The 25,765-nt window shown below is 34.6% G+C and overlaps 3 protein-coding genes across 5 annotated transcripts; 2 read left to right on the top strand and 1 right to left on the bottom strand.

The window, feature by feature from the left end:
* Positions 1-6,510: 6,510 nt before the first annotated feature.
* On the bottom strand, positions 6,511-7,724 carry LOC132631352 (uncharacterized). The gene is made up of 2 exons (XM_060346934.1): positions 7,426-7,724; positions 6,511-7,048 (listed from the first exon to the last, which is right to left on the bottom strand). Exons 1-2 carry the CDS (start codon positions 7,722-7,724, stop codon positions 6,511-6,513), a joined length of 837 nt encoding a protein of 278 aa, XP_060202917.1.
* Positions 7,725-13,249: 5,525 nt separating this feature from the next.
* LOC132632520 (UPF0235 protein At5g63440) lies at positions 13,250-17,503 on the top strand. 3 transcript variants are annotated; one of them, XM_060348483.1, is made up of 7 exons: positions 13,250-13,441; positions 14,367-14,467; positions 15,163-15,316; positions 15,605-15,701; positions 16,169-16,257; positions 16,371-16,439; positions 17,328-17,503. In XM_060348483.1, the coding sequence occupies exons 1-7, from the start codon at positions 13,364-13,366 to the stop codon at positions 17,385-17,387; spliced, it is 648 nt and encodes a 215-aa protein (XP_060204466.1). In that variant the 5' UTR covers positions 13,250-13,363; the 3' UTR covers positions 17,388-17,503. The 3 variants fall into 3 exon arrangements, with proteins under 3 accessions (XP_060204466.1, XP_060204465.1, XP_060204467.1); XM_060348482.1 differs by having other exon boundaries at positions 13,254-13,441; positions 14,353-14,467; XM_060348484.1 differs by having other exon boundaries at positions 13,303-13,441; positions 14,323-14,467.
* A 1,419-nt stretch (positions 17,504-18,922) lies between these two features.
* Positions 18,923-25,592, top strand: LOC132632523 (ubiquitin-like modifier-activating enzyme 5). Its single transcript, XM_060348486.1, has 14 exons — positions 18,923-19,243; positions 20,227-20,295; positions 20,384-20,497; positions 21,053-21,181; positions 21,389-21,457; positions 22,402-22,554; positions 22,764-22,800; positions 22,893-22,975; positions 23,387-23,461; positions 23,842-23,916; positions 24,323-24,409; positions 24,501-24,616; positions 24,811-24,857; positions 25,069-25,592. The coding sequence occupies exons 1-14, from the start codon at positions 19,154-19,156 to the stop codon at positions 25,203-25,205; spliced, it is 1,281 nt and encodes a 426-aa protein (XP_060204469.1). The 5' UTR covers positions 18,923-19,153; the 3' UTR covers positions 25,206-25,592.
* The last annotated feature ends 173 nt before the right edge of the window (positions 25,593-25,765 follow it).

A 25,765-nucleotide genomic window follows, 5' to 3' on the forward strand; every position in this document is an offset into this window, starting at 1 on the left:
AACTTTTTAAATGCTACTGATTAAATAGTGTCGACCATTATATAACATCTCGAAATTAAAAAAATTGGCGTCATACTAAATTAAAACTTGTAAGGTATTCTTTTAGTCCTCTCTTTTGATGGCTAAAAGCGTCATATATCTTGTATTAAGTGGTAGTAGTGAACTTATGTGTGGATATTTTAAATAAATCTTTAGTCTATCCTTGTATAAGTGGTAGTAGTGAAATCATGTGTGGATATTTTAAATAAATTTCCACATTTACGTCAAATTCTAGAATGTCAATACTCGTACCACTGTTATCAAAGTACTCCCTTTCCGTGGCGAAGCTGCTCTGTTTGTCAAATCAAAATCCTTTGATCCTAGCTGGAGCAAAAACATGAAGACAAATGGAAAAGAATAGTATGATGTTGAACTTAATTTTACAAATTACGAGAGAATGGAATTGCTATTTAAAGGTGTAAAATGTATAATGTTGCGTGAGCACTAACGGCCGTGGATTCTCTTGTCATAAAAAAAAAGTATAATGTTGTCTCTCTTTTTTTGCCCTTTCTCTGTTGCTTGGGTTTTTTAGTTACCGATATAATAATAGGCGTTCATATATCAATAATATTACACGTTTTCTCTCATGGTCATAAAATAAAGAAGAAAGAATGGTACAACAAACCTCTGTATAACAACATTGTTAGTTTTGAGATTTTTGGCTGCTATAACGACTATTGTTATACACCTATAACAACATTTGACATATTAATAATATTTGGTTGTTGTAAGCTTAAAAAAAAAAAAAAAAGTCAAATTCGAAGTTTACTTACACTTTGTACAAAGAAGGTAAATCTTTTAATAAAAATATATATTCATATAATATTATTTGTCATAATTAGTGCATTAAAGTAGCAAAGTATTTAGAAATTCTTTTTCTAAAATAAAGATGACTAATTATTAAACTATTCAAAAAGAAAATAGATATTATAGAGGAGCATATTTTATAAGGAGCCTACTGTTATAAAGATGGTTGTTTGATGTTATAGATAAAAAATTATTATAAAGAGGTAAAATATAACATAAAAAAATCTGTTTCGAAAAAAACTTGACTATTATAGTAAAGCGATGTTATAATAAGAAATTATGATAGGGTGATCAGACTGTATTTAGTGACCAATTATGCAAACCACGAGGTATTATATTGTCGATATCTAACTCTTCATAAGTTCATACTTATTTTTTTTTCCAGAACATTTGTCAACGCAATAAGCGCTCCTTGAAATTTTTGAATGACCAAATCATAAGATTCTTTTTTTAATTATTATTATTATTATTATTATTATTATTATTATTATTGATAACGGTCATGTTGGTATTCATATTGGGTGCACCTTAATTCTTAATTATTTTTTATTGAGATATCGGTCTACCAAAATTTAGGTAGATGAAAGAAATCACCTAGTGCGTTTTGTTTTAATTAAAATTTTGAACATCGTCTTTGTAATTTACACCCACTTCATTGAAGAATATAACTTATTTGCACTCAATATTTACATCAATCTAGTGAATACAGGACACATGTCGTCACATACTGATACACTTTTACCACTTAAGGTGCTAAATAAAAATAGGTTCCAATACTAATATAATACTAGTACTACTACTAATCTAGTGAATATATATCCGGGATTAATTCCTCCTGGGGCGGACCCACATCTAGAATTCCGGTGCTCGAGCACCCATTAACCCTGACACGAACTCTTTTTTTTAATTAGAAATATCTTTGGATTGGTCAAAACCTAGACTTTAAGGCGCTTACTAAACAAAGCGCAGCAGTTCGATTCCCCGTGGATGCTTTCGTTTTCGATATCCAGTCATTTCATGGTATTTGTTCTTGCTGGTTTTTCCTTCTTTTCCTCCCATACAGATGTGCCCTCTCTATTGGCTTCTCCTTTTACTTTGCTTACGTTTTTACTTGGTCGACTTTTTTTCTTACTTGAAGCTTGATGAGTTTTCCTCTTTTTACGCCAATAAAGATTCTTCATCTCCTTTTCTTTAGAAAAAACTTTCTTTTCTTGTTAATCTTTTTTCATTTAGCTTTAAATTTCGTTGTTTTTTTTTTTTAAAAACATTTTCGCACTAACTTTAGTTAAAGAAAATTAGCGCCCACTACTTTAAAATCCTGGGTCCGCTAAATCCTCCATTGATGAAGAACAAGATGATGAATCTGTGTCTCTCAAACACACACACACAATTAATTAACTATTTCCAATGCTTCTGATCTCTCAAGATTACCTCGGACAATGAAGCAATAACCATGGTTGATTCGATTTTCTTGATCTTGAAGTTGAACAACCTCGATCGTGACTCTTTCCTCGTTGACACGTGGCAGACAATTAGGGGGCTATTTGAACGAGAGTTGCATCTGTCTTATCTTTCTCCTCATATTTTCTTGCCTCAACTATAGGAGATCGACAAATTGGACAATTTACGTGCCCAATGAGCCACTTGTCAATGCATGTAACATGGAAAATGTGCCTACAATAAGGCAAAAAACGAGCCATCTCACCTTCTTCCAATTCACCTAAACAAACGGCACACTCATTTTGATCTACAAGAAATAAATCTTGTTTTTTATGAATTGAATAAGCAAAAAGAGGGATTGATTCAATGATTTTTGGATCTATTCCAATGGTTAAATGGGGTTCATCGAATGATTGTCCTATAATATTGTTTCTAATATGTGATCTTCTCCTTAGGCAAAATCTTAATAAAATAAAGTGGTAAATCACTAAGGCTAAGGCTGTGCAAACTATGCCCAGCATAGTAATAAGAAGAGGGGCTATGAAAGATTTTGATGAAAAAACTGGAGGAGCGCCTATATTTTCCATGGCTCATAATTGTAAAGAGCGGGGAGAAAACAAAGGTTTTTGTGTTGGTTTTGGAGTTGTAGTTTATGATGCATGTATCTGCTTTTAATGAGAAGTGAGGGGGTTTGTTTTTAGAAGGAAATTAAAACGATTTCCAAATAGGTAAGTTTTGAAGAATCCTTTCTTTTTTGCCATTTATATAAGCACCTTAAAAGTTGAAAAACTAAAATTTGAGTTATGTTGTAGGTACCTTTCTTCTTTCCATTTATATAAGGACCCAAATAGTAAAACTGTTATGAAATAATTAGTGGGATGTGAGAAGTAACTCCGATGTCATCACCCATCTTCATTATGTACATTAAGTCCCGTTTGGACATGATTTGAAATCAGGTTTGATTTAAAGTTGAAGTTTTGTCTAGACATTTAATTTGGATTTCTTAAGTTGCGTTCTTTCTCATAAACATAAAAACCCACAAGTTGTGAAAACTATCAAAACGTCCCCAATTGTTATACAATCTTACCAAATGAGCAAACCATAGTTCATAACAAAATTAATTGCTACTAGAACATATAATGAAAAATACAACATCTATTGATTAAACTTTAGTTCAATAAAAAGGAAAACTGAACATGAGTTGTAGTATAACTATGAACATGAGTTGTATTGTAACTTCTCTTTAATATAATCCCCACACATGGTACAGACAATCTCTTCACTTTGAGCATGCATTTCTGATCAGATGACGGAGAAGACGCACCAATGTTGTTGATTTAGTCAAGTTTTACATTTTTTAAAATATATTACCAACTTATGGATCTTTTTTACAGAATGTAAACTTATGGGTCAAGTATTACATTTAAAAAAAAAATGAAATCACGATTTGGAATTTCAAATTCTACTTTTTGGAAAATTCGGGATTTGAAATCATGATTTGAAGTTGAAGTTGAATTTTTTTGCAGCGTTCATAAACAAACGATGATTTGAAATCAAAATATGAAATCAGACTCCTAAATCGCATGGCCAAATAGGCATTTGTGATACTTGACACATAAGTTTATATTTGTAAAAGAAAAAAAAGACCTTTTATTTTAAAATTTGCAAAGAAGAAAAAGACTCATGCTTGACTTGAAAAAATTATCCATATCATGTGAAAGGATTATATTTAAGGAATAGTTAGTTGTTGATTTTTTGAACCAATGAAGCTTTGTCAAATTATGTGTATTTGAAGGTTTGGAATAGCATGTAACTACACACATTTAATCATAAAAGGAATGTAGAGATATGCAATTTATTAATGTTGCACCTTTGTATATTCAGATATCTTGTTTATGAACATGATTTGCTTATTTAATAAGATTGTATAAGAGTTGGGGAAATTTTAATAGTTTCCACTAAGTGAGCGATTTTCATGTTTATGAGAAAAAAATAAAACATAAGAAATTCAAATTGCATGTCCAAACAAAATTTCAACTTCAAATCAACATGATGTCAAATCATGTCCAAACGGATCCTAAAATTACATCTCATCCATGATCTCAAATAAGTAAATGTCATGTGCATGACAATCCCTAATATTACTCGATATAATCCAATAAATAGTGACATTGGATATGATATTCTAAACACTTTGAATGCATTTGGAAAAGATAAGAAAAAACTCTCATATCTTATGTGTTTATTTCTCTTACTTTCGTCTTTGAAATAAATAAGCACTTTTTCCAGAAGAAGAAAAAAGGCACTTTTGATCTTAGAATAGCTTTAGCCAAACAGATAATAAATCAATCACAATTACCACCCTCAACGACTAGTTATTGCTGCTATATATATAAGGGACACTCAAAGGGTATTTGTAGTTCTCATAATTTTTTTAAATTTAATGTCAAATTTTTCAATTAATTACTTCTGGGTCCTAAATTTATTTTTTAAGGTCTTTTTTTTTTTGTTTACTCTCCATTAATTTACTACTATATATAAGGGAGAAATACCCATTTTTTGTAGTCTTCACGTGAATTTTTTTGAATCTTTTTACCCCTAATTGAAAAATTAATGGCTTTCTGAATCTTCACACATTTTGGTAAATTTTGAGAACTTTAACGACTTTTTCATGGCACTAAAAATGACGATGTTATGGAAAAGGTTATAGAAGCCTCATAAAGCATTCTCATACATAGTTGAATCTTTTATGTATAAATATTATTAAACTTGTTTCAAATTATGTTTTTCCTTCAGAATTTATTATAGACACATAAAGAATTATCATGTCATTCAATTCTATCTTAATATAAGCTTAATTATCGAATTATATAATACTATTTAGTATTATTTATTAATGTATTTACCATTTATCATTTGCTATTTTTATTTTTATTTGTCCATTTAGAAATTTCTTTTTAATTTTCTCCTACAATCTTATGCCATACCTGCTAGCGAACATAAGTAATTTATAAAAAATTCACTTAAGTTTAGATTAAGTTTTAAATTAATAATATATATATATATATATATATATATATATATATATATATATATATATATAGAGAGAGAGAGAGAGAGAGAGAGAGAGAGAGAGAGAGAGAGAGAGAGAGAGAGAGAGATGATCTCAAAGTTTTGTAGTCCTCACATAAATTTTTGTCTCTTTTTATCCCTAATTGAAGTATTAATTACTTTGCAAATCTTGACACATTTTGGTAAATTTTAAGAATTTTAAGAAATTTTGTCATGTCACTAAAGATGATGATGCCATGGAAAAGGTTATGGCCCCCACAAAGCACACTCATACATATTTGAGTCTTTTATGTGAAAATATTACTATCTAAACTTATTTTAAATTATATTTTTCCTTAAGAATTTATTATAGAAACGTAATAAATTATCATGTCATTTAAATTCTATCTTAATATAGGCAAAATTATTGAGTTAAAATTTTATTCTTATAATATTATTTATTATTTATTAATATTATTTACCATTTATTATTTGCTATTTTAAATTTTTATTCGTTCGATTAAACTTATTTTTTTTTAATTTCTCGTATAATTTTAGGACGTATATGCTGGCAAACATAAGTAATTAACAAAATTTCACTTAAGGTAGGGCTAAGTTTTAAATTAAAAAATAGACACAAATAATTTATATTATTATTAATTATTGAGTTAAAATGTTTTTCTTATAATATTATTTATTATTTATAAATTTTACTTAAGGTAGGGTTAAGTTTTACATTAAAAAATAGACACAAATAACTTATATGATTATTAATTATTGAGTTAAAATGTTATTCTTATAATATTATTTATTAATAATATTTACCTTTTTTTTTTTTTTTGGTAGCCATTCACATTTTATTACCAAAGTGTCAATGTACAGCTCAAAAAAAAGGGAAAAAAAATAGTAACACGCAAAGCTACAGACCACCAGTAGGACAGGCCCTACCTGGTGTCCTTTTTCTCTTCTCCAGTACCCTATACTACTTAGCTAAGCAAGATAGTCATTGAGCCTATGTATAATTAGCTTCAATCTTGCATTCTTAGCAGCCCGCACCAGAATCTCTTGAATGATCTTCCTAATAATAGCATCTGCATCTCTCCTTTGACTTTGGAATGCTCTATGATTCCTTTCTATCCACAGCTCATACACTGTGGCTGCAAGAGTCATCCTCTAGATAGTAGCAGTGCATCCCTTTCCATTGTAACCAGCTTCACACCATTGAATTTCGTTAGCCCAAGGCATAGTACTCCTGCTTATACTTTGCCATATCAGCAGCTTCCTCCAAATATATTCTGATACTGAACATTTGAAAAACAGGTGGTCAATGCTCTTAGGTTCAGTACCACATAGTGCACATAAAGGACTAATTGGCATTCCCCAACTGATTAATCTATTTTTCGTGTACAATCTCCTGTGTAGGGCCAGAAAAAGAATGAAAATCCATTTGGGAAGTCCAGGATTGTTGCAAGTTACTCTTCTCCATGATACCTTTGGATGGTCCCCTAGCAATTTTAAGTACATCTTCTTTATTGAGAAGCTTTGTATATTCACAAGTTCTGTCTCATCCATACCTGCTGTCTCAATATACTGCTGCACCTTTAGTACCTTTTGAACAATCCAGCTTGCTTGTTTAGGTCTTTTGCCCCATAGAGATTCCCATTTTCCATAAAAGATATGTACCCACTGTATCCATAGGACATCTTTTTTCCTGCACAAATTCCATAGAAGCTTACACAAAGCTGCTTTATTCCAAACATACATGTTAATCAGATTTAACCCTCCTGTATTGTATGGTAAGCATAGCTTCTCCCATGCAATAAGGGCCTTTTTTTAGAGCTCTATTCCACCAGTCTACAGAAAGGTTCTGCATATTTTCTCTATGCTTTCCATGATTTTTTTTGGCAGTAAAATAGCTGTGACCAGTAGGTTTGAATTGAGAACAATACAACTTTTAGTAGTTGTAATCTCCTTGCATAAGATAGGAATTTGTTTGTCCATGTTGTCAGTCTCCCCAGCAGCTTGTCAAGCAAAGGTTGGCATTGCACAATAGATAGTCTCTTTGTGCTCAAGGGCACTCCTGGGTACTTGATTGGAAGTTCACCTTTACCCATGCCAGTAACTGCTAATATTTGATCTTGCACCACTTGCTTCACCCCTCCAAAATAAATTGAGCACTTATTGAGATTAGCCTGTAGACCTGATGCTTGGGAGAAGTGGTTGAATCTCTCCATGAGGAGTTGAACAGAGGTAGTGTCCCCTTTGCTAAACAATAGTAAGTCATCTGCAAAACTTAACTGGATGATTTTTAGCTTAGCACATTTAGGATGAAACTGATACCTCTTGTCCTGTTGCAATGGTTTGAGTAATCTAGTGAGATATTCCATAGCTATCACAAACAGGTAGGGTCACCCCGCCTGAGACCTTTTCTAGCATCAAATGGAGGTGTTGGTATTCTATTAATGATGATAGAATAGGTAACAGTTGTGATGCACTTCATTATCCATTGGATGAACGTTTCAGGAAACTGTAAGCTGGCCAGTACCTGTTCTAGAAATACCCATTCGAGCGAGTCATAGGCTTTTTGCAAGTCAACTTTCAGCATGCACCTTGGTGATGTACCTTTCCTCGCATATCCTTTGACTAACTCGTGGCTCAGAATGATGTTATCTAAAATCATTCTGCCAGAATGAAAGCTGATTGGCTTCCATCTATGATCCCTTCCATAACTCCACTCAATCTTCTTGTAATGACCTTGGAAATAATTTTATATATCACATTACAGCAGGATATTGGTCTGTATTCTCTAATGGAGGTTGGGTGCTTGACCTTGGGAATCAAGGTGACAGCAGTACAGTTAACGGGCTTATATATGTTAGCCCCATTGAAGAAATCCATGATTGCCATAATTACTTCCTCCCTGATAGTGTTCCAAGCCCTCTTGTAGAAGAAAGCATTGTATCCGTCACTGCCCGGAGCTTTATTGTCATCAATATATTTAACAGCTGCAATCACCTCTTCTTTTCTAACCTGTGCGACCAGTCCTAGTTGCTGCTCCCTAGTTAGTACTTTCCCTTGTTGCATGACATCCTGTTTAATGCTGGGTAGCTGCTGGGCAGCAGTCCCCAACAATGCTTTGTAGAACCCCATAATCTCATTCTGAATGTCATCATCTTTTAGCATCAATGTACCATCTAGGCCAGTTAAATTTCTGATGTGGTTTTGTGCCACTCTATTCCTTAAACAAGCATGAAAATATGATGTATTGGAGTCTCCAAGCTTAAGCCAGTTGACCCTAGCCTTTTGCTTCATAGCACTTTCCTCAACACCATGCCATTTTTCAAGTTCTGCTTTGATTGTCTTTTTTTCAGTTTGTAACAGCTGGTGGTTTGCAAACAAGCCCATCTGATGTTGTATTATTTTCAGCTTGCTTCTTAGATCAGTAATTATATGAGCTATCCCTTGAAATTCTGAGGAGTTCAGCTGCTTCAACTGGCTCTTTAGGTTACCTAGTTTCCTCCATAGCTTCATTAAGTTGTTTGCCGGCCCTTCCTTGCTCCATTCCTGTTGTATAATGGACTGAAAGGATGGGTGATCTGTAATACAATTTAAGAACTTAAATGGCTTAGGGCCAGTGTTTTGTCTATCACATAAGGTTATGCACAATGGTGAATGATCAGAAAACTCGGGCTCCATCACCACCACTTCAAAGTTGCTCCACATTTGAGCCCAGGCTGCATTCACAATACCTCTATCTATTCTGCTAAAAACATGATTGTTTGTCCAAGTAAAAGCTCTCCCTACTTCTTTAAGCTCTAACATATGAGCACTTTGCATAAAGTCATTAAAGTCACTAATCTCATTTGCTTGTACTGGGGAACCCACCACTCTATCCTCAATGTGCATTATGGCATTGAAATCCCCCATAATCAACCATGGAATGATCATGTTTTGAGCTGTGAGTAGTAAATATGCCCATAGAGACTTCTTATCCTGAATCGTATGCAATCCGTAGACACCAGTTAGGTAAAAACGCTTATTAGAACCATAGACTCTGACCAGCCCATGTATGAACTGATCCTGCATTTGAACCACTGAGAAGTCACAGTAATTGGGGTTCCACATGAGCCACACTCTTCCTCTATCAATTTGTTGGTAGTTGAACACAGCTTGCCAACCAGGTGCCACCTTCTGGACAATACTCTGTGCAGCTTGCCTCTTGACTTTGTGCTCTAGTATGGCTATCATATCCACTTTATTCTCAGTAAGAAACTTTTTTATTTCTTTTTGCTTGTAGACTTTATTCAACCCTCTAACATTCCATGTTACTACTTTCATCTAGTTAGAATAGTAAATTGGCATGATCCCTTTCCTCTTGGATCTCCTCGTTCCTCCTCTGCTATTGAGCCACAATTCAGCAGTTATTTACTCACCATAGCTGCTAGAGGGTTGAAAACAATAGCCATGCCAATCTGTTCTCCCCTTTTGTTCCTGAGCTGTTTCATAGCAGATGTATTTTTTGCTGCTATCCAACCCCCTTGTGTTTTACCTTGCGCATTACTAACACCCTTTATGATCTCTGTGTTCACCTTTGCTGGCGCCTCTACATTTTTATCTATTGATCTTGCTTCAGCAGTTTGGTTAACATTCCCCTGCACAGGTTGGGCAGTAGCTTTAGCACTTACACCAGTTAGCCCAGTCCCTTTGCCTTCACCTTTGCCACTAGCCTGATCACCATGGCCCTCTTCCTGTACTGGTCTACCATTGACTTTAGTTCCACTGATGCTAGCACCCCTAGAAATTACCTTGGCTTGATCTTGTTGACCCCCCTGCTTCAGCCAAGCTTGCTTCATGTTGGCCCTGGGTGCTCTCCCTTTAGCCATGGGTACAACTCGTTTTGGGTCTTCAGGTTCTTTACACACATGCCCAATTTTCAAGCATTTGGGCAATAACTAGGTTTCCAGTCGTATTCAACGTCTTGTGCAAACACTGTCCCCTCAGGATCCCGAACCTTTATTGCATCTGGTAGCTTCCTAGTGACATCCATTTCTATGAGGATCCTAGCATATAATACTCTTTCTATGCTTGTAGTATATCCATCTGCATAAATTGGACGCCCTAGAACATTGCCAATACGACTCAAAGTTTGTTTCCCCCAGCAATTCATAGGAAAGTTAGGCAGTTGTACCCATAAAGGAACTGTTCTTAATACCTCTTCCCTAAAATCAAAATGAGGATTCCATTTGTGAAGTATCACTGGTTTGCTATTTATGGTATATGGGCAAAAGCACATTACAACATCTCTATCTTCACTACTAGCTAGCAGGACTATGAAATATCCATCATTATGATAATAGATTCTAGGCTGCGTAGCAAAATTCCAGTTCATAGCAATGAACATGGTGATAGCCCCAATAGAAGATGAAGCTCCTACCACATACAGTATGAGAGCTTCTTGCCATTTGAACTGGTGATAGCCCCAATTATTTACCATTTATCATATGCTATTTTAATTTTTTATTCGTTCGATTAAATATATTTTTTTAAAAATTTCTCATGTAATTTTGGGACGTATGTGTTGGCAAATATAAGTAATTAACAAAATTTTCACTTAAGGTAGGGTTAAGTTTTATATTAAAAAAATAGACACAAATAACTTATGTCATTATTAAATACTTTCAAAAGTATAAGAAAACGTAAATTATAGTCCTTTCGTCTCAATCGAAAAATGAATTTCAAAGTAGGGTAGTTAATTAATCAAATTGTACGAGCACACACTTTCAACGTAAAAGGTATCTAATAAATTACTACATATTAAAAGAGGAACTACAAAATATAATTTTGTATATATTCTGAAATGCATCTTTTGGAAGGAAAGAGAAAGCTTAAAGTAACAACAATTTAATTTCATTGACTTTCGATATTTTTTTTTTTGTGTGGTTTAATTTGAAAAAACATCTACAAAAGTATCTGTCAATACCAAGGCTTTTAATAATTTATATTTATTCATAATTTAATTTTTATTGATGTCATCGTATAACAATATTTTTGAAAGTGTCAAATTGATGTTACAAAAATAAAAAAATAAGAACAGAAAAATTAAAAAGATATTTAAAAATTTATTCATTAACGTCGGTTTGGGCCCGGACTTTGACACTAGTCTTATAAAGAGAGACAAACGGTCCCTTAGAGCATTAGATTGATGTTGATATTATACATGCAAGTAAACATGAAACAAATTGCCAATCAAATCATTTTCTCCTTCTTCTTTTTTTCCTTTGAGAAAATATTTTGATGTCCCATTTGAGTTTTTATCGTGAACTTGGAGGCGAAGTGTCCCAGAGAGGAAAAAGACGAAGGCGAAAGTAGAATTTATTTGAAATGGGAAAAAGGTGCAAATATACCCCTTAACTTTATTACTTAGAATAAATATATCCCTTATTAAAAAAGTGTGCATATATACCATTGTCATTACACAAATGGTGTAAATATACCCGTTTCGCCGACAAAATTTTCTTAAAATATCATTTAGCTTGTTTTTTAATTAAAAAAAATTCTCACATTGCTTTTAAAAAAAAAAGGCTGCCTATTTAGTAGACATATTTTTAAAGCAACGTGATAATTTTTTCTGGTAAATCGGGTCTAGTTCGTTTAAAAAATAAATTGACTTATTTTTTTAATAACCCAGGAGATATTTTTTTTAAACGAACGAGACAACCCACTAGAAAAAAAAAATAGGGAAATCTACATGGCATAACTAACTTTAGTACATATTTAGATTTAGTAGCTATAGTTTAAATTAATTACAACCTATGGCTGATAGTAATATGTTAAATACAATTAATAGCTACATATATATTTAAAGTAGAATACTTTATTATTACTGCCATCATCACTGCCAACCCAACTACTACGCCACTCCCCTTCCATCTCTCTCTCTCTTTCCTCTCTTCCCCCCATTGCTCCAGCGAGGAGCTCTAGCTCCGGTGAATCGGAGTAGCCATGCCCACAACGACCCAAACCATGAACACCACCACTGTACAACCCCCACGAACTCCACACCGCCGCCACTGTCAGCCCCTTCCTCTTTTCCCTTTCTTCTCCGATGTCTTCTTCTCAGATTTGAGTATTTGTCATCTTCTCTGTTTTGCTATTCATCGTTGACACTATGGTGCTCGTCCTTTTGTTATTTGCTTTCTCGACCATCAAACTTTTCCAAATTTGACCGGAAGTGTATTTTCCAGATCTGGCCGAAAACTACACTGTATTTTCCAGATCTGACCGAAAAATACACAGATCTGACCGGAAGTGTATTTTTCAGATCTGGCCGAAAAATACACTATATTTTTCAGATCTGACCGAAAAATACATTGTATTTGTTGTATACATACAATGTATACAGTGTTTTTTGCCTGTATTTAGAAGAAGCTCTTTTTGTATACAAATGAATACAATGAATTTGAAGTGTATACAAATGAATACAATGAATTTTATTTCTTATATTCATTATTTGAGTGTATTTGTTAATTTTTTTAGTGCAAAATTCAGTGTTTCGGGGTGGTTTTTGAAGGATTTTTTTTTTTGTATACAACCGATTTTAAATATAATAAAGTTAATATAGTATAAAAGTAGCTACAAATGAATACAGTTGAGTTGAACACATTTAACTTGTATACAACTTAGTTAAATACTGACTTGAATACAGTGAAATCTGACTCAGCTAAATTTTGAATACAATCTACTGCTTGAATATAATCTACTGTAGCTTATACTAGAAAAATGAATAGACTAATTTTGTTAAAGCCAAATAATATTTCCTTAATTCCTTAAAAGATAAGATAAATAAATATTTTTTTTTTCTAAATCCCAACAACAAAAAGTGTATATTTACACTTTTACCCTTTGGAATATACGGGAGCTAAGAGAAAGAGAGAAACAAAATCTTTCTTCTTGGTAGTGAAAAAATTGGGGTGTTGGGGGGAAAGAAAGATGCCGAAGAGAACAACCCATACATACTCGAGTGAGGATGCAGTTCCCGATGATCCAAACTCCGATCTATTTGTCTATTACTGCAAGCACTGTTCCTCTCACGTCCTTATCTCCGGTTCGCTCTTGACCTATTTATCACCTTCAATTTCGATATTGATTTCTTTACAAATTTCAATTTAGTCTACTTTATAAAGCATAATTTCTTATTGTTGCAAGTATTTAAAAGAGATAATGGTCAAAAACACATCTCAACTATCACTTTTTCGCGAGTTGTTCCCCGTTCCTGCCTGAAATATCACTATCTATGTAATAAAACGCACAACCTAGTTGATAGTTCAGGTAGGAAAAAGGAACATCTGATAGTCGGTTTAGTCAACTTCTAGGTGTGTTTTAATACATATATGGTAATAGTTCACGTGGGAAAAGTGATAGTTCAGGTATTTGAAAAATCTAGTAAAAACCTTTGTTTTGGATTGCTATAATTCAGGTTGGATATTGTGGTTTTATGCTAATGGTAGTGAAGAAACCAGTTGAATTTGGTTTAAGCTGAAAAGTATTGCAGTCAATTATGCCCTGGTAGTTCATTATTGGGGTCTCTTACAGAGAAGCTCTTCTGAACTATTGAGTCATCATAAAAAGGGCAGCCCGGTGCAGTAAGCTCCCGCTATGCACAGGGTCCGGGGAAGGGCCAGATCACAAGGGTCTATGGTACGCGACCTTACTATTAAATGTTTGGTTGTCTCTTTGGTTCCATGATGAAACATGCTTCATTGAACTTTGAGCATTTCTACTTTCCAATATTATTAGTTTCTACAAATTTGGACGTGGAACGAATTGTAGTTTTTTGCTGTTTGTGCACAGTTTAGATGTGATTAGGTGCTGCATTACCTTTTCTTGTTCTTGGCATAATGGAGAAAGATTTCCATATGATATCCGAAGAATGATAGAGGATTTAGTGTTATTCTTATTATATTGTGGCATTATTGCCAATTACAGGGCATTCTCCTTGCTAAAGTATGCTTGTAGATAATCAATTGCAGAAAATGCCAAAAAGGAAAACCGACAAAGCATATGTATTGGATAAAAAGAAGTATCTCGCGAGACTGAGCGTAGATGATGCGGGGAAAGTTCTTCTAAAGCGGTAATCTTTCTGTTCCTGTAAACTTTAGTCTGTTGATGTTACTTCCTTTACCAGTATATGCAATAGCTATGCAGGGAAATCTAGGATTATTATGTGTCGAGATGACAAGATGTTTTCAGTTTGAAATGGAAGCACTGCTCTGTTTGACGGGGAAGTGATGCTAGATGCTAAGAGAGTAAGAGTTAAAAAGAAGCTGGTATAATCCAAGCAGTAATGAACTTAAGCTATAGTGGAGTCACATCACTGAAGTGTTGTAAATAGGTCTATCTAAATATAAATTTTGGGATTAAATTTATCCCGTGTATGGTTGGAGGTATTAGCTAAAAACAGTATTATTTTTTATTTTTTTTTGAAAGTGGTACTATTGGCTAAAACCAGTATTATTTTTGTACTAAAATCTTGGTATAACTTATTCCATATAGAAGGTGGGATTGATTATCCAGGTTATAGTCCTGGTTACAATCCTTGTATATCCTGGTTTTGAACCAATCAACCCCTAACTGTCTTTCCGGTGTACTTTGTTGGTTGGGCCTTTACGGCGGCTCTTTTATGCGCTGTTTATCCGTTATTAACTTAGAGATCTTTAGCCTATATCTCCTGCTTCACTGGAAAAGAATTTTGTTATTGATTATTGATAATGGTTAACAGTTTATACACATAACATCCTTTTGAAACCTTCTGTTTTTTCTTAAAAGTGGTGAAGGGAAATTGGAGAAGCAGTTTCGGATGTCCTGTAAGGGTTGTGGCCTGTTTGTATGCTACCGGGCAGAAGAAGATTTGGAGACTGCGTCCTTCTTATATGTAGTTGATGGTGCACTTAGTACTATTGCGGCTGAGACAAATCCACAGGTAATATATCTTTTGTGGCTTTTACTATTATTCACTTCCCGGCTGCATTAGACATAGTTTTGGCTACATTTTCTTTGTATTGCAGCAAGCCATAAAATTGATTGTTGTCTGCTTGATGAAACTCCCTTGCTTGTGTTGTAAGATCGTGTAAAATCTTACTCTTTGTTCTATCACTGAATGTTTCTTATTTTTCCTTTTGGGAAAGGAGGGTATCTTACCTGACAACATACATACTTCGTCCACATACAGATATACCTTTAGGTATTGATATTTTCTTATTGCTTGTAGGATGCTCCTGTACCGCCCTGCATCTCACAGTTAGAAGGTGCCCTTGTGCAAGTGGCAATAGAAGTCGAGGACCGCGCCCAACGGTCAGCAATTACAAGTAAATAATCTTTCCATGGTTTTTGGAAGTTAGACAATCTCATTTATTCCTTTAAAGTTGGGAATAATTTGTCAACTGAACAATGCTGCATATATGATTGGGTAGCCTCAATAAAGATTTTCTACTCTTCTGTTAGTTTTAAGAGTTGAATCTAGTGCTTGCACTGTTAAATTATCTTTTTGACCTAGATGTTGATATGTCGGGAATCTGAATGCTGGATTTCATATGCTGGGAGGCTAGAACTTTTTCCTGTGTCAACTTAACATTGTAAGAATGGTCATTTGATGAAAAAAAAAATGGTTAAATAATAATTGCACACATCTTAGCTATCTGTTATGTCAGACAAGTACTGGACAATGATATGCTCTTAGAGGACAACTCTGCACTAATGTTAATCAATTTACTCAGCAGAAATGACACTTCTAATATCTACGGGAGAAGCTCATTTTACATTTATATTGTTGAAGGAGTAAATGCAGATGATGTCCGGGTCACTGTAACCGCACCTGCAGCTCGTGGGGAAGCTAACAATGAACTTCTGGAATTCATGGGCCGAGTATGTCGGACACTTTAACTTTTGCCTCTTGGAAAAACTATCAAATTGGAGCACATAATTTTAGATACTTTGTTGGTTGATTCGCTGAACACTAGGATTTTCTGCTGATGCAGGTACTGGGTCTGAAACTCTCTCAGATGACTCTCCAAAGAGGGTGGAATAGCAAATCAAAGCTTCTTGTAGTAAGTCATAATTGACACTTAAAATTTAAGTAGAGTGGATCAAACTGTAAATGTTCTCTAGTTCCTTGAGAAATAAAGCCATAATTCTATCCTGTATAGATCTTTTGTGAGACACTTAACGTAAGTCTTCCCTGCTATCTTCTGCGTGTATATTATGGCTATAGAGTTCAAGTTCTGAGGCTTGCTGTAACAGTGACCTGAATATCAAATTTAATAGATAACAGTGACCTGAATATCAAATTTAATAGAAACTTTGCAGAAGAATATTTGTAGCATCGAAGTTCAGTGATGCTAGATACCCCCAGAAAGTATTCGTCTACATTTTGGTCTAAAAGCAGGAAGAGGACACTTCATAGATGGAAATATGACCTAGGCTTATTGTCATAAATAAACTCTAGTTAATATGTATCAATGCATGTGGACAATTACTTGTTTCCAAGTCGGAGAAAATGCTCTCTGTTCTAAGCTTTGCCAAGAAACCACTTCGTCAGATTATATTGTCTTTGAATAATGCCTGGTAAGTTGCACGTCAACAAGCTGTAGGCATGTGCACAGGAGTATACCTCAGTTGCATCAACTTGGCCCTACATGGACCAAATTTTCAACTTTGAGGGGACAAATTGAAACATCAAAGCCCATAGACATTAATAGAAAAATTAAAGGAAATTGCTTAGTGGTGTGTTCTTTCCTGGCAAGGACTTCTACAATTTCATCAGTGAAAAGCTTTTCATTCACAATTTTTGCACTTTGAAAACGCTTAAAATTTATCAAGACCTCCATTATGACACAAGGTACATTTTGGCTTTAGAGAAGTATCCTTGTTAAACACTGCATTTTAATAGTTATTTCTAAGTCAACTTCTCACTGAACTTTTTTTCACTGCATCAGGTGGAGGATTTGACAGCTAGACAAGTATATGAGAAACTCTTGGAGGCTGCTCAACCTTGAGATGGCTCCCTATCATAGTAGTTTTTCTTCTTGTCATTTTTTTCCATGTTTGTAAGATTGGATTTTCAGTTTCACAAAATTGAATTCAGTTATCTATGCATATGCTGTTCTGATCCTATTGGAAATTGTTGCTTCCTGCTTAGCATTATTTACCTGCAAGGGTTCAACTTTCCCTTACTAATTTTTGGGGAATGCTTGTATGTCTCTACAAATGTCTTATTTTCTGTAGTCTTTGTTAATTAAAGCTGAAAATATGCCCTTTGCAAATGCTTTGCTCTTGCTGATTTAACTTTTAATTACTCGGCATCAAGGGAAGCAAAGAAAACTGTATTTCCTGAATTTTACGCTGTCCTTTACTTTTGATTTGGTAATTTGATACCAAAGTTCTGTCGGGCGCTTGGTCAAGAGTGTGTAATAGTGGTTGTGGAGGCAACACTTCGAAATGATAAATGGATGATATGGAAGTGGTTAGTAATGTATTAAGGATGCTCTCTCTCGTTCCACCTGTGGTTGTTTTTAGTAGTTATATTTGTTCGACAGATCACATCAGGCATCTCAGTGTGGATTCTCCGATTTTGTTGGCATGAGAGTGTATTTTTAACTGCACAACCCAGAATTGACTTGTTCATGAAAGAAGCCGTCAATGTGTAGTTTGTCACAAGCCTCCTTGGCTCTCGAGGTTTGATCCAGACAAATGATGGTTTGAAGGATTTCACTGAATATGGTGGCTTACATCATATGGTTCTCTCCTATAAGAAATCCTTTATCCAAAACTTCAAGATCCAATTTTCTTCAGCAGTCTTTTGGGCAAACTTGTTGCAACTGACACAGCAAGTTGCTTCGGAAAGGCAAGAGTGACAACATTTTCATTGTTTTATGCATGTTAATATTCATCCTTTTATTTGTACGACGCTAAGCGATAAGATTGCACTGCCTCTATCGGCGACTGCGACAGTTTATATTGCACGTGAAACACGATAAAATAAATTTATAGTGCAAATTAAAAAAAAAATACAAAATTACATGTATCCATCTTATAATGGAGTACACAATATTAAAGAGTTCCTGATCTGATAAAGGTTTAGCAAAGAAAAGTTTCTAAAATAAAAAGAAGAGGGTATTTTAATTCCGACTCCCCGCCCCACCCCAAAAAGTTAAACACTCATTTCTGGTAAAACAAAGTTTCTCCTCGTATATACGTTTCCTTACCCCAATTGTATTACATTAATGTGTATAATCATTGATCTATAATTCTCTCTATATTTTTTATTTTTCTTGTTATTTTACAACACATCATCAATTCGATCACATTACACTTTCACTTGAATTTCATTCTTTTCTCGGGAATGTATTATTACCTTTTCAATTTATAATCTAGACGACCAAGATTCAGCTATAAAATAAAGTAATTTTAGACCTTCTTCAATATATGTAGGAAAGAAGAGCATAAAGAAAAAAAAGAAAAGGAGAACATTGCGTAATATTTGAAACTACAGTTAAAGTATGTGTAATAAGTCAAAAAATAAAAGGAAGAATGTGTAATTTCTACTTTCAAGAAAAAGAAAAAAAAAAGTCAAGAAGAGGAAATAAGTAATTAAAGAAAAGAAACGAATTCCTTTCCAAAAAAAAAGGAAAATTCGATATGATCGAATTGGGATTTATGGCATGACGATTCCAAAACCTTGAGGACTGACAACAAAAGCTATTGCAGTTACCATTTAATCTGATAAGATTACAATAATAATATTCAGAGAAATCGTCAAATCATGGAGTTGGAGCTCAAAGAATTGTTGAATGATCTTCAATCTCTCAAGAAATCAATCTCAGATCCTTCACATGTTGCCCTAATTGACAAGGTACTTTCACATAACCATGTACATTCCTTTCTACAGACAATTTTTATTGAACATACATGAAATCTGTGTCTCTGGATTCATTAGTTAAGCGTTTATGTACCTTTTTCTTAAACGCCAATGTTAGGTCCAATTCAATTGGATCTATTATAGTAAAGTAGGGGAATTTATTATTGGGCCAATTGATTGAATGCTGATTATGTTCAGAATTTTGGTACCATATTTGCCTAGGTCCAGATTGAATCACTCAGGCATTTTTTTTGATGCATTGAATTGGCCGTTAATCGGACTTACCTGCAATTGGAGTGTTGGGCAGAGTTTCAGATATGTCTTAAATTACCTGCATTAAGCATTGCAGTTTTATAGGGAGAAAAAATATAGGATTTCTAGTACTTTTTTTTATTTTTTGTTTTTTGTTTTATGTAATGTTGGCCAAAGATGAATCTAAATGGAGAAACATGGCGGGTTAGGATTCATATACTTGTTGGGCGTTGAGGCATAGTTGTTGTTGTTGTTTGTAAATTGTAAGCATCGCAGTTTTCATCGTCCCAGAATCCAGAACCACAATTTGTTTCAAAAGAATTTGTAAATTTATTCAAATTCATAGCCTTGAAAATATCTTCCTCCAAAAGAAAGAGAGGAGTTGGTTTGTGTCTTTAGCTATATAGGAGTTCTTAAGCTTTACTTCATATGCTTAAGGTCAAATGCATATATTTTCCCTTTGATATCCCTCAAAATTTATCATGGTTACTTAAAGTAGAAACATAATTGGGCAGGATTTTGGTCTTTCACATCCACTTTGTCTTTACCATACATCTATACCTATATGTAACCTTAAAGAAAAAAGGAGGAAAAACCGTCAATGTTTACTACAGTATATGTTAAAATATCACCATATCTTTCAAATGCCCTTGACCTTCATTCTTTTTTTCTCATGTCCAGTCATGAGATTTTGATATATCCTTCCCTTTGGTCGTATTTCTTAGATGCATTTGCATGCTGAAAACATCGCTACTCTTGAGAAGTCAGGAACTACTCGCCGTTCAAAAGTCAAGGTAAGTGTATATGGTCCTTCATGCCATATTGTCATTGGAATTATCTAAGAACTTTTGTCAAATAATTGCATGATTGTGATGGTGGCAGGACATGAGCGCTGAAGTTGTTGATAGCAATCCCTATAGCAGGCTTATGGCACTCCAGAGGATGGGTATTGTGAATAATTATGAAAGGATACGAGAGTTCTCAGTTGCCATAGTTGTATGTACTTTATCTGCCTCCTTGTGTTAAATTCTGTATTTGTAATGTTATAGAACTGAGTTTTTACCCTCCAGTGTTCTTTACATGTGTCATGACTTCCAATTATGCTATGAGCATGAGATTCATATTATTTAGTATTTCCTGTTCAAGGTCTTAGATGTATGTAAAATAATGTCCCGATTTTGTGCTCTAGACTTAAGATATTGTCTTTTATTATACTTATCAACAAAAAGGAAATCGTCCTTTATTTCTATCATACATCTGCTATAGTGACTGCGCCAATCTGAGTATTAAGCTCCTGGACTTTCTAAAGGTATCTGTGGGATTTGTTTTACTGGGCCATATATTGGTGCCTAAAAGGGCTTAGGGCCCTGGTTTAGGCCTAGGAACTGCAAAATCTTTAGTATATCCATCAAGCTATCAGAATAATTATTTAGACTTAACTCTTTTAAACGTGTATTTGAGTCTTCTATATTTTGCTTTAGACTCTCGTAGAATGCCTCTGCTAGTCCTCGATATTTAAGTGCTCATGATTTTGCAATTTCTTCATAACAGGGCATAGGTGGTGTTGGCAGTGTTGCTGCTGAGATGCTGACAAGGTGTGGCATAGGTCGTCTTTTGTTGTATGATTATGACAAAGTGGAGTTAGCTAATATGAATAGGCTATTTTTTCGCCCAGAGCAGGTGTTTCTAGAGAATATTCTTATTTCCATTTCCCCTTGTGTACATATTCAGTAGCTAGTGAGTGATTACGTTTCTATATTAATAGTTTGTTTTGCTGACCCAAAGATTTTTTACATTTTCATAACATGATAAGTTAGTGTCCTTCGTTTCAGCTATGAAGAATTATCATTTTGGCATTTTATCATACATTTCTAATGTCATTTCCAGGTTGGCATGACAAAGACAGATGCTGCTGTACAAACTCTTTCAGAGATAAATCCTGATGTTGTGCTTGAGGTAGGATTGTTTGCAGTTTGCTACTTACGGCTTTGTTAGAAAGGAATATTTGCTTGAGGTGCTTTTTCAACGAGATAAGAATATTAAATAAAATTATAGTAACTGTTTCTTCTTTCCACTCCATTCTTTAAAATATGATTGGAAGACCAAAATATCATGTCCTAGTAAAGTCAACTGTTTATTTAGTGTAGAATGTCAACAATCACTCTTAACTGTTCTGCCTTAGTTTGAACTATTTCTTTTTAATTGGAGGTGAGGTCCTCAGAAACTAGAGTGCTTAGATTTTTGTCTCATACTCAACGAAGAAAACCTTCTCTTTCAGTATTCTGCTTCCTATTTATCTATTAGCTTAAGCGTCAATTCTGTTTTATGTTGGTTGACAATAATACCTCTTATTGGTCCACTCAATGTATAGATAAGTTGTGAGTGTGATGACTTCACAATATTTAGGTCATGAGTGTGGTAGACTTCTTCAAGTTTCTTAACTGGTCCCTGGAGCCTGGATGTTTATAGTCTTTTCTTCAATGGACTGCGCTAGAACAGAATTGATCCACACCATTTATGGATTAAAATATAACCCTATCCTGCATCTAAAACTTGCAGCGTGGGAAGAAGCTAGTGATTCGTACTTTTAAGTCCCATCTGTTTCTCTCTCCCTCTCTGGTACAGTGCATGTGTTACCGGCTTGTGTTCCTTCAGTTGAAGATTTGGAATTGCATCTGCTTTTACATACTGCATGAATGTGTATGCTCATCCTAAAAGGTTTTGAAAGTTTTGTTTGAACTGTTAAATATTAAGGTAGAGTTTGCTGCTTGTGACATTTCTTTGCTAATGTGGTTTTACACGTTTAGTTAATACTATGTCTTTTTTCCTGCATCCTTTAATTCTTATATTCATTTACTCCATCTTCCTCTTACTCTCATTTAACTGGGCTGTCTTTGTAGAGCTACACGCTGAATATCACGACAGTGGAAGGTTTTGACACATTTATGTCAAGTCTTACAAATAGATCATTCCGGACAACTAAGAGTGGTAGTGGGGTTGACCTCGTCTTGAGCTGTGTAGATAATTATGAAGCAAGGATGGTAGTAAATCAGGTACAAGAAAATATCTGCTACCTAAAATTTTAATCTATGGCTAGTATGTGTTTTGGTGTCTTCTAATTCCTCTGTTTGAAAGTATTTTCCAAATTTGTTCTTCTCAAGTCTTTCTTTAATCTGTATAAGAACAAGTTTTCTCGATATTAGGTTTTAGGTTATTCGTTTCTTTGGTAAAATTACCTGCTAAGTAATTCATCGTAATGCAGGCCTGCAATGAATTAAACCAGACATGGATGGAATCTGGTAAGCGGCTGAATTTCATTTTATCTTTTTTACTGTCTTTCATATGTGTCAGGAAACTTTGAACTAAACCAGACATGGATGGAATCTTGTAGGTGTATCTGAAGATGCTGTGTCAGGTCACATACAATTGCTGATTCCTGGTGAAACTGCCTGCTTTGCTTGTGTGCCTCCTCTGGTATGTTTAGTTATTGAAATTTTCCTTAATGGCTTCAATCAAAGATCACCAATTTTTACTTGAAGCGAGACTCTTGATTTGTGTAACAATCCTCTATAACAATTGTAAGCTTAATTCTGATTCCAGAACCTAAACAACTCAGTTGAGAGCTCCATGGCTGGTTCAAGGGAAGGTCAACCAATGAATGATTGACCATTCCCTCCCTATCCGTCTCTTGATCCCTCATTCCACTTATATGTTGTTACTGATTCATTCAAGGCATACAGAAAAGTTAAAAAGGGCTATCTTATAACTAAAAATGATGTGAACCTACTTTGTTCTGCGAAATTTCTCTTTTCTGTATGAAAAAGAACTAAAATTGCTTCCAAGTAAACCAAATATTTCGCTGTAATGGAATATTTGTGCTTTTAGGTCGTAGCATCTGGAATTGATGAGCGGACGCTAAAGCGTGAAGGGGTTTGTGCTGCATCTCTACCTACTACAATGGTATGAAAAACCTTAATTCCTCAATTATTTGTCTGTTCCCTTTATCTTTATTAATTTTATGCATGACAAGTTCTAAGCTCTCTGCCTGAAGATCACAATGTGAAAAACTTTTAAACGATAGGCAATTGTAAAAAGAAACACTGGAAGTTGTGGTTGATGTTTGGTTCTTCTCATCTTTAAAATTGTTCCCTCTCTTTATAGCCCCATTTGCTCTGCTAATTTGGTGGGTTTTCTCATGTTTATGCTCCCACTTGCTTTTGATGAATAATATGAACTTTTTTCCCAGCAACACTACTAGAATCTTGTTTATGATTGATTGAAGCTGTATTACAAATTCGTTATCTGATTTGGTAAACTAACATTCGAACTGTCTTTGATAGGGAGTTGTTGCTGGACTTTTAGTTCAAAACACATTGAAATACTTGTTGAAGTTCGGACAGGTGTCACGATATCTGGTAAAGCTTGGAATCTCTGCAACTCCACCCCCCCCCCCCCCCCAAACACCACCTTTCCCTTCTCTCCCACTAAGGCTGCAGAGTAAATGTGGGAGAATGTTAATCACACTTAAGTTCTTTCTTGGACTTTTTCCAGTCAAAATGTTGACTTGAGTTCCTTCAATCCTTTGAAGTAGTCTATTCATCCGTAACAAATAGCTGATCATATATTAACAGGATGTTGCAGACCAGTATATACTACAGCTCTTTTTTTTTTGGTCCAGATATACTAGATTTGTTAGTTCCAGAGTCTCAAATTCGCAAAGAGTAAACTTGCCTCTATAAAAGGAGGGCAAGGTGAAGAGAGAAATTAAGTGTAGCTCAACAGATTTGATCTTTAGAGTTTCTTTCTTGTTGCTTGTCGTAGGGGTACAATGCCCTCAAAGATTATTTTCCAACAATGGAGATGAAGCCAAACTCACAATGTTCAAATGCTGCTTGTTTGGAACGACAGGTATAGTGGCCATAGTCCTACAAGTGAGGAGGAATATTTATTTGATATTCAATGGACATTTTGACATTTTATGATGTCCTCTACTTTGCAGAAGGAATACATTCTTGCAAAGCCTACCAGGGATGCTGCTGCTAAATTAAAGGCAGACACGGAAGCGTTATCAGTAGCAGATAACCCTGTTCATGCAGATAATGAATGGAACATAAGGTAAGCTTCTTAACTTATCCAAATTAAAACCAAAAAACAAAAATACGAGGTAAGCTTAGAGACGACTACTTGCTCACATGCCTCATATTGGTAAAAAAACAGTTTAACAACTTTCCTGAGTTTCTTGTTTAAGTCTGGTGTATAATAATTGTTATTCAACTAATTGATTTTGCTGTTATCTTATGATCTTTCAGCGTTGTTGATGACGAGGAGGTGGATGGTGCTGAGGGGGGAAATTCAGGTATCGTCCGCACTGCTAAACATATTTTGCTTCTCTAGCCTCAATTTATCTTCCAACTATTTCTCAAAAAAGAAAAAAGGTTATCTGCTTACTTAAAACACTCTTTGATGGATCATAACTCATAACTCAAAAATGAATCCCATGTTTAACCTTAAAATATCATGCTTAATACTATTCTTTAACCTGAATGTTTTGTTTATTTTTCTTGTAGGTGTCCTTCCTGAAGGTATTGTTCATGAGCTGCCAATAGCTGATGAATACCAAAAACCACCTATTACAGAGGCCGTTGGTCCTGCAGATGACCTTGAAGAGCTCAGAAGGCAACTTGAGGCTCTTAACGCTGATTAGATTACTGAAATACAAAGAGAGAAACCCTTGCTGAAGAGAAAAGGAAGACTTGTTCCAAGTCGCATGATACTTGTGTAAAATTTCCTTGTTTCGGAAAACATTAAGCTTGCTGGTGTGAGCTTGATACACTTGGGATTTGGAGGCATTTTTTAATGCTGATTTTTTTGTCTGAATGAATAGAGTGAGAGATTGTTCCTATTCCCAGCATGCCGGATTGAAGACATGTAAAAGACAATGAACTAGTCTATATTGAAACAACTTACCGACAGAGGTGGGGTTAATGTTGTATTACTAAATGGTTAGTCAAATAGTGACCCCATCTCGGTTCTAGCAATTTTGGACCCCTGAAGTTAAATTAATGAATACAATCCTAAACAATATTTCAGTTTTCTTTCTTTTTTATGTTTTGTTATTTGATTTAAACTGAAAAGTGCATACGGGTTCCAAGTTCAAGTAAATGCGGGCTAATTCCCTATCGCTACAGGCTTGGCAAGGAATGAATTGTCTCAATCCACAGCCATCGGAGAATCTGATTACAAGTGGATCCACATAAGCATGTT

The sequence above is a fragment of the Lycium barbarum genome, chromosome 3 (genome assembly GCF_019175385.1).
Source record: "Lycium barbarum isolate Lr01 chromosome 3, ASM1917538v2, whole genome shotgun sequence".
NCBI lineage: Eukaryota > Viridiplantae > Streptophyta > Magnoliopsida > Solanales > Solanaceae > Lycium > Lycium barbarum.